The sequence below is a fragment of the Rhopalosiphum maidis genome, chromosome 3 (genome assembly GCF_003676215.2).
Source record: "Rhopalosiphum maidis isolate BTI-1 chromosome 3, ASM367621v3, whole genome shotgun sequence".
In the NCBI taxonomy this organism is placed as follows: Eukaryota; Metazoa; Arthropoda; class Insecta; order Hemiptera; family Aphididae; genus Rhopalosiphum; species Rhopalosiphum maidis.
The window spans coordinates 50,990,564-51,000,364 of NC_040879.1; the positions used below are offsets into that span (position 1 = coordinate 50,990,564).

The 9,801-nt window shown below is 28.5% G+C and overlaps 1 protein-coding gene across 1 annotated transcript; it reads left to right on the forward strand.

The window, feature by feature from the left end:
• The first annotated feature begins 2,089 nt into the window (after positions 1-2,089).
• LOC113556584 (piwi-like protein Siwi) lies at positions 2,090-9,595 on the forward strand. Its single transcript, XM_026961628.2, is given in 19 exon segments — positions 2,090-2,219; positions 3,480-3,622; positions 3,682-3,721; positions 3,923-4,036; positions 5,051-5,262; positions 5,495-5,680; positions 5,743-5,919; positions 5,983-6,138; positions 6,199-6,344; positions 6,416-6,524; positions 6,626-6,875; positions 6,878-6,911; positions 6,968-7,122; positions 7,186-7,310; positions 7,382-7,547; positions 8,083-8,204; positions 8,265-8,422; positions 9,122-9,269; positions 9,333-9,595. Coding segments are annotated over 18 exon segments (2,550 nt in total). The 5' UTR covers positions 2,090-2,219; positions 3,480-3,487; the 3' UTR covers positions 9,450-9,595.
• The last annotated feature ends 206 nt before the right edge of the window (positions 9,596-9,801 follow it).

Genomic DNA, 9,801 nt, shown 5'->3' on the forward strand with positions numbered 1-9,801 from the left:
GGTTTTCGGTAAGGTGGTACTCTTCGGTTTTGTATATGATCTCGCCTTTGTCACTACCCGTTACGATGGAAATTGAAGACCTACGTGTTTCATTTAAGTTACGGTGTAGTAAACACTAAACCATAACAAGTGCGACTATAATATATTATAGTTATGACATATTAATATACAGGGTGTAACAGGAATATTTAACAATTATAGTAACATTTGTAATGGAAGTTTGTGTAGTCTTGTTAGTTGTTACACTGTATATATGTTATAGGTATGCGCTTTGTGTTCTAACGTTCGATTTCGTCGCAATGAAAATCAATTTAAAGGAAGACACATGAGTTACTAAAGACGAAAATAATCTATTTTGAAATCGAAGTCTTTTTAAAATGTGTCAAATAACACAATTTGAAAATGTTTACTTTTTCCCTCCAAATAACGTCGTATTTCTTCATAGAATCGTATAAAATAAATACCCGTTTATGAGAACGGCTTGCTTAGCCTCTTCAAATTTTACGAATTAATACTCGTCGTGGACTTGATCACTGATTAGTGCTTAGTCAAAAATATTTAAAATATATCTATATCTGTTCATACATATTTTATGAAAATTTCAAGTTAAAATACGATTGTTCATTTTTGTAGAACAATAAAAAAAAAAAACAAAATCGATTGTTGTAAAGTGATATGCGTATTTTTTCTTTTTCCTAATTGTTTTGAAAAGTACTACAATTTTTTACTTTTGAAATAAATCTAATTGGTGCTACTGCTTATCAGATATCACTTTTAAATTTGAAAACTGAACTATTGAAGCATTTTCGTTTAAATTGTTCCTAAAAGAGACGGCATACACACGTTCGGAAACACACACACATACACATAAGACACGTAACGTTATAAAACCAATTCATTTTATCGCTCCGCTCAGAGTAAAATTATTCTCCAATCAAGATAAAATTATAAATTATTAATAAAATAAACTACAACAGCTAATAAAACATTGAAGATTTCTGCTGGACTGTGGTAAAATGTACCATGAAATTTTTCGAAAATAGACATTATTATAATGAAAACAACAGCATTGCATATTTTAAACTCTGTTTCACTTTTCTGATATCGGAATACTTATTGTAATTATTTACATATGTCGCGTTTTTCGCACACATATTGTCAACTAATTTCTAAATAACATTTTAACACTCGATTTTGAATATCATATAATATCTTATCGACAATATTTCTGTTGCGGATATCCGAAAAGTAGACATGCGATAAGATGTAGTGTTACTGGTGTTAGTGTATTTTTCGAGCTTTAATCTGTGTTTGTTTTTAATTTCTAGTATACTTTAATACTATATTACATTAGTAGAAATGTAGAATTTTTAATGCGTGTAACCACACAAAGCCATAAATGTAATGAATGAACGATAATTTAATAGCATTATAAATACTTAATTCGAAATAATTCTTTTATGAAATATTCAAGTACATATTATACAATTTTTCATTAGTATTGAAGTATGGTAAATCATAGGCAATAATATTTTTAAAGGTTTAACGTATCGGTTTTGTATTTTTTTTTTATTATATTTTAATTATATACATAATATGTATTATTATATTGTAATTTTTACAACGAATAATTTGCTACCAATATTATTCAAAAACATAAACAATGGTTTTACAATATGTTTATATTGCGGATTGGGTAGTGAAAGAAAACAAAATATAGTGTCAGTACATCCCTCGACACTCGAGTCAACTGCATCTGCTCATTTTATATTTCTGCTGCGGAATTATTATAGGTGTAAGGACGACGACATGGCGGGATGGGTTGCGGTCAGTGTTTTCGAATACATTTCACAGCATGGGCACCAAAAATAACGAAACATATAATAACAATAGTAATAATATTATGAACTGCATTCAGCCATATTCTATTCTGCGGCTCAGCGTCGGTCCGTTCCCGCGAACCGTGCCCACTTCCAAAAATTAAGAGTTGCAATCGTCTCCGCTGCCCGTGTCGAGAGCCCTTACCGTAGGCCGTATTAGTCGTATCACGAACAATTCCTGTAGAGTGCAGACCGGTTCCATTCAGCACTGTGCTTTACTGCTCTGCAACTTGCGTTTCGTCTACATCAGTCGACAGTCAGTCCGCAGTCGTTTTCGTGTCGTACTCTTCGACACTTGTACTTCATTTTTATTTGTCGCCAGCGTTTTCGTCGTAAAAGGTGTGTTATAAATTTTATTTATTTGCTTTAAGAGGGTATCGGTGAAATATAATAAAGTTCATTTGTATGATTTTCGGGTAATCTTGGCGTAAATATTAGTTTATTAGAAATATTATGGAGGGCAATATTTTTGAAGGTTTGACGTGATCCCTTTAATATTTTAATATTATTGTTTGACCTTAAATTTTTTTTTTTAATTTAAATTTTTTTGAGACAATATTTAGACAAATCTATGTATTATCCTTATATAATTATTATTATCTTCTTTTGAATATTTATGCTCCAACATGATTTTGTATTAATCTTTTTTAAGCATGGTACTTTTTTTTTCTTTAGTACTGTAAAGGACATTGCTATTCTCTAGAAAGTAATGTAAATAATTTCCATTTTATAATATTTATTCAATTATCATCTTTGCGAATATTAAATATGACTATTTACTCCGTTATGTTATTTATTATTTCGAGGAAGTTAAGTAGATTACTATGTATTTTTAAAATTATTTTTTAAACTTATAAAATAAGACCTACAAAAAAAAAAAAAATTATAATATTTAAAATGTACTTGGTCGTTTGGTACTGCTGAGTGCCTGCCCATAAATGTTAATCTCCTGTCACTACTGTCAGGCAACAATAATAAGGATTGTTTACAAATTGTCCTTGTTGATGTTTTTGAGAACTGCATTAAATTGCCCAACAATAAAATTTGCTTCATATTTTCCTAGAGGATCAGTATTTTTATCAACAGAAAAAAAATATACGATTTACCTTTATATTTTTGAATATTTTTTAAAACCAATATAATATTAATTTAAATAGTTTTTTCTAAACAAACATTAATATAAAATATAATATAATTATATATTGTGATTTAAATTAAAATGATAATTTTTAATATGGTAGTAGAGTATATTATTTATAATATTTTTTTGCTTTTTGCTTTTGTTCATTAAATACTTTATAATTCATTTTTTTTCATATGTCTACCCAACTTCAAATGATCTATAAAGTACAATGTTATATTTTATTCTTTGTTAAACTTTTGGAAATAAAAACTATTATTTTAGTAGAATAATTTTAAATGGATCAAATTAGACCTTCAAGGGGGAAAGCCTCGTGGACTTCCTCAAGTAGAAACAAGTCGACCTGGTTTACCAGGTGGATTTCCTCGGATTATCAACAAATCAACGGGGGTTTTCTCAGGGAGTTGGAGGACCTAGACCTAGATTTTCTACACAATCACTGCAAACATCAATTACAGGTGTAGCTATGCAACGTCCATCTTGTCAGATGCAACCACGTGTGGCTAGTGCCCCACAGCAAAGGGCCCCTAGGCCTCGGGGACCTAGACCTGCAGTATCCAGCGATAAAAGTACAGCTCTTAGGCAAGACCCAATGGCAGGAGTAAGAATCCCTTTGAAATATCATACTACTTTCATACATTTATATGTTGTTTTTTAAAGGTGCAACAAATAACAGCAGGAATTAACACTTTGGGTGCAGGTAATACATTATTTATATATCAAGCTTTTATGTATTATTTATATTAATATTGTCTTAAATTATAAAAGTTCTTGTTTATATTTAATATTGAAGTTATTGTTATTATTATATAATTCAACAATGTTTTAATTTAATTCCTTTATTTTAATTCCATAGATAACTTATTATAACAATATTTTTTTTACATTTATTAAAACTTAGGAGATACACTAGTACCTATAGGGCGTGGTGCAGTACGGGGACGAAAACAAATCGAAGTTGAACATTTTAGGACACTAAGATCTAAATCTTCATTGGTAAAAGTTGATAAAAAGGGTAAGATAAATTTAAATATTATTTAATATTAATTATTTATGTACTTGTAATTTATAATTTATATAAACATTATAATTTTAAAATACTAGTATTGGGTTGCATATGGCAAGGGTGGCCAACCAGTTGATCGCGAGACCCTTTCTTGACAATAAAAATATTTATTTTTTTTTGTAAATTAGTATATCTTTGTATATCCCACAAAGATAAAAATTATATTTAGAAAAAAGCAATAAATAACTATGAAAAACAAGATTATACACAGATATCGAATAAAAGAAGTGTAACACTCATATGTACATATATTTTTTGTTTATTGAAAACTTTTTTTTTTTTTTGGTTGATTGCGACGATCTAGAAAATCTTGGAGGTCAATCGCAAGTCTATTAAAATTGGTCACCCCTGGCGTATGGGAATAATAATCACTTTGAAAATTAACCAAATTAATAGTGATGGCTAATGGTTATGAACTAATAATGCTAATTGCCTCTTAAATATTTATAGTGTCCTCATGACTGGTCCATTTTATTGTACCATTATATTGATCAATTTTTCATGCAAATTTAATTTGTATTAGGGTTTTAATTTATAATAACATGCTAAGAAATATTTTTCCATTAAAGGACAAAGATCATTAATTTTATATATTATAATATTAGAAAAACTGATAGTACATAATTTAAAGTTATATATACACTTAAAACAATGTTTTAAGAAATGTTAAAAACTGAAATATGTATACAGATTTATTACATCAAAACAAATTTTTATTTTATTATTGGTTACAATGAAAATTTTATAACAAGCCCTAACTAATAACTAAAAGTGAGCAGTATTGCTGTTTGTTTGAGGTACACTGTTTTATGAAACCAATTCTTACAATTTCTTTGATCTATACAAGTTCTTAATCTCAAGAAATGTATTTATATATTTTTAAATATGTATTGGTTAAATGAGTTTCTAATGTAAATACTATTTATATTATGAATGTGTTTATTTTTATTTTATTTTTCTCAGGAACTTCTGGGCAGCTAGTAAAATTGTTGACAAATTATTTTCCAATCACTTCATATACAAATTGGTGCTTGTATCAATATAGAGTTGACTTCAATCCTGAAGAAGATAGAATTGGTACTAAAAGAGGGTTATTAGGTCAGCACAGAGAACGTTTGGGAGAATATTTATTTGATGGATCAATGTTGTTTTCTGGAAGTCGATATGATCCATCAGTAAGTTGTTGTAAAATTGAATCTATTAAATGTTTATATATTTTATTGATTATTGTAGTCATGGTATTTGGTTATAAGCAATCAGGAATAATTAAATAGGTATCAATTTTTTTGTAATTGATTAAATGATAGCTGCTAAATTATGTTAAGGGTCGTTTTTAAGATGATGTTTAACGATTGTTTGAACAACTCAACTTTATGATGTTATGTTGATTTCAATATTTTGACATAGACTTTTGATCTAACATCTATACGTCGCCAAAATGATCAAAAGGTTGTCATCACAGTGAAATTTACAAATGTAATAGAAACTGGGGATTATGCCAACATCCAAGTCTTCAACTTACTTTTACGTAATTGCCTTCGACATCTGAATCTTACATTAATTGGAAGAAACTTTTACGATCCAAACGCCAAAGTAAATTTTTTATTACAAAAATATTTTGTTAATTATTTTTCTGACCCCTTGTAATTCTTTAGATCGATATGGCTCAACACAAGCTTCAACTTTGGCCGGGGTATGAAACAACAATTGGCAGATATGAAGATAACATTTTATTATGTGCAGAAATATCTACTAAAGTCATGCGCCAGGAGACTGTATTGGATTTTTTAAATCAGTGTGCTGCGGATAGTAATCGAAACAATGATTGGATGGTGAGTTTATAATCGTTGCAGAATTTCAGTTTAACTTGATATTTTATGTGTTTTATTATTTAGGTAAACTTTAAAAGTGGTGTTGTGGGTACCACAGTGATGACCAAATATAACAATGAAACATACAGAATTGATGATGTAGATGAAAATTCTGACCCTACTTCAGAATTCACTAAAAAAGATGGATCTAAAATGACTTATGTGCAATATTACAAAGAAGTACTTATTGTTAATATTCATTATGATAAATCTAAATTAACATAATGATTACTGTATTAGAAATGGAACTTATCGATTCGAGGTGGCAGGCAACCAATGTTGATTTCGAAAAATAAAAGATCTTTAAGAAAATCTGGAGTTGAAGACACATTGGTGTATCTTGTTCCTGAACTATGTATTATGACTGGTAAAACTGATGCCATGAGGTAGTCAATTTAAAATTGTCTTAACTTAGTTCTTATTAAACTTATATGTAAACAACTGTTTTAAATTATAGACATAATTTCACTCTTATGAAAGATATGGCTATACATACCCGTGTGAATCCCAAAGAACGCATGGATAGACTTATAAATTTTGCAAATCGCCTTCTTAATACACCTGATGTAAGTTATTTTAATTCTATTTAACTTATTCTTTCTATTAACTTCTATTTATTTTTTTGCAAACATATTTTAATTGATTACAATAATTATGTTATATATAGTCAGTTACTGAATTGAAGAGATGGAATCTAACATTAAGTAATAGACTTGTTGAACTAACTGCTCGAACTTTACCACCAGAACCGATTAATAGTGGTACTCTAGAATATGATGGTGGCAATGAAGCAGACTGGACAAGGCATTTACGTAGTTTACCAATGTTCACCTCTGCAATTGTGAAGCATTGGGTTATTTTAGCTCCGAAAGACTGTTTTAGGGAAGTTAATGCATTTGCTCAAACTCTTTCTAAGGCTACGCAATGACATTTACACTACCTTGGCCTACCATGTAAATATTTTATAATGTAATATTTTCTTTAAAACTTATACCAGTAAAATTTTTAGAGTCTCCATGAATGATGGCCGAGCTAATACATTTTTATCACATATTGAACAAGTGATTAATGAAACGAATCCAGCTTTGATTTTATGTGTTATTCCATTGGCACGTGGTGATATTTACAGTTTGATTAAACGTAAATTATGTATTGATAGAGCAGGTATATTTCTTATACATATAAAATTTATTGTTGTATGAATTTATCATAAACATTTGTTTTCAGTACCTTCCCAAGTAGTACTTTTGAAAAATGTGCAGAAGAACAACCTGTCAATATGCACTAAAATTGCTATCCAAATCAATTGCAAGCTTGGAGGTGTTCCTTGGATAGTTAATATACCTATAAAAGTAATAGTTGACATAGTCTGGTAAACAAATTAAAGTGTAATTAATTGTATTTTTTACTTATATATTTTTAGGGGATGATTGTTGGTTTTGATGTATATCATGACAGTCAACGTAAAAGTACATCGTTTGGAGCTTTAGTAGCTACCATGAACGATTCACATACGAGTTATTATAGTTGTGTTGAAGCTCATGAAAATGGAGAGGAACTTTCTGTTCATTTTGCTACAGGCATAACTAGTAAGTACTTGTGAAATTTTTCAATGTTTTAAGTATTTATTGCTTTACACAAATAACTAATTAAGTTTATATACATTTTCTTTATTCTTATAATTAATATACAAACAACTATTAAGCTTATGTCTAAGGATACATACAATTCTTAATGTGTTCTGTTCAACTGGTTACAATTCATCAGTTATTGACTGATAATTTAAGTCTCAAAATTTTTGCCTGGAAAACATATATACGTAATAAGGAATTCTGCATAGGTCCTAGTGAAATGTTTCTTTCATTATTGATGTATATATCAATTGAAAAAATTTACAACAAATGATTTCAAACCTTATTCCTTATTTCCTACTGTTCATCAAGAGAGTATATGAAATTTAGAATTGTGAATCACTTCCTAACATCTCACCACTTGAGCAGTGTTTATTTCAGACCTTCTATCCTGGGCGGGTTATTGTAAATTGTTAGAGATATGCTATAAGAGTAAATTAACAATAAAGGAAAAACAAATTATATAAATTGATATTATTATATTATTTTTCAGAGTCTCTGATGAAGTATAAAGCTAAAAATGGCACATTACCTACTTCCATTATTGTATATAGGGATGGAGTTGGAGAAGGTCAAATACCACATGTTCATCAGATTGAAGTTAGACATTTACAGGTAGGTTTGTTAAAATTAAATTTAAATTTTTTTTATAATTGATAAATGTTTTTTTCTTAGACTGCTTGTGAACAAGTGTATGGATCAAAATCTGTTCCATTCGCATTTGTTATAGTTACTAAGCGGATCAGTAGTAGATTTTTTGCGCTTAGTTCTGAAGGACCTCAAAATCCTCGACCTGGTACAATTATTGATACTGTCGTTACAGACCCAACCAAGTAAGCTATACATATAATATTAAACATTTTTATTAAAAGCATTGTAATTTGTATGGATAGTTAACATTTAGTATTTTTATGTGTATAAATATATTTATAGTAGAATTGATTATCTTTTTTTTCTCGATTTATTGCTTCTTATTTTAAACCCTGATATTAATATGGTTGACTGTTATTTTCATTTATTTGTGTGACTGCTCCTTGTCCCTTATTACTCTGTTAATCGAGGTTCTTCTGATATATATACAAAATTGTTGTTCTTGTGCACTTGTTACCTGTTAGAAATTACACCTCTTTTATTCAATTTGTTTATTAAAAAATACCCTGTGTAACAATACAAAAAAAGATAAAAGTTAGATTTTTATACTTATAGTTCATCATAATATGTTAACAAAACAAAACTCGAAATATGAGCTGAGCATGACAATGAATGGATGATTTAAATTAGTTTAAAATATAGGTGTAAAATTTATAATTTTATTTTCTGTAACATTTCCAACAAAATATTGATCAAAAACATTCAAGTGCAAACCCCTCTATATAATGTATGTAATTAAATTATGAAATAAAGATATAGTCAGACTGTTGATTATTTGTCAGTTAGGGTAACGCCATTTATTTATAAATAGATATGCAAACAATATTAGTGTAGTGTAGTAGAAAAACATAATGTAATAATTTAAAATTATAATTTTGCAGGTATGATTTCTTTTTAGTTTCACAATATGTAAGACAAGGTACTGTAACTCCTACCCATTATCATGTGATTGAAGACACTCTTGGACTTCATCCCGATATAATGCAAACACTTACATTTCAGTTGACTCATATGTACTACAATTGGTCGGTTAGTATACCTTGATGGACTATTTTTTATTATACCTATTTAATATTTTTATAACATATCTAGGGTACTGTACGGGTTCCTGCTCCATGTCAGTTGGCTCATAAATTAGCGTACCTCACTGGTCAGACTCTCCGGCATGCTCCCCACACTGGATTGGATGAATCGTTATACTTTTTATAGTTTTGTATACTTAAGGACTAAGGCATTTAACTTATTAATTCTTTTTATGAATTAATATTTAAATATTTTCATTTTATTTATCTTTAATGTATGAGTACTAGTTGTTTTTTAGCTTTTCTTAAAGCTATTTTCCATATCATTTTAATAATATTAATTTTATCATTTAACAACCATTATTCCTATTAGATAATTTCAATAACTACTATTGATATTTTTTTATATTATTGAATAAAGTATATTAGATTTTATCTTTTTAATTTTAGAATTTTATAATTTACCCTTCTAGTTTATTTGTTTTGTAGTGTATGTAAGCTAGGTATCAAATTTCATGTGTGTGTTTCGGGTGTTGCAT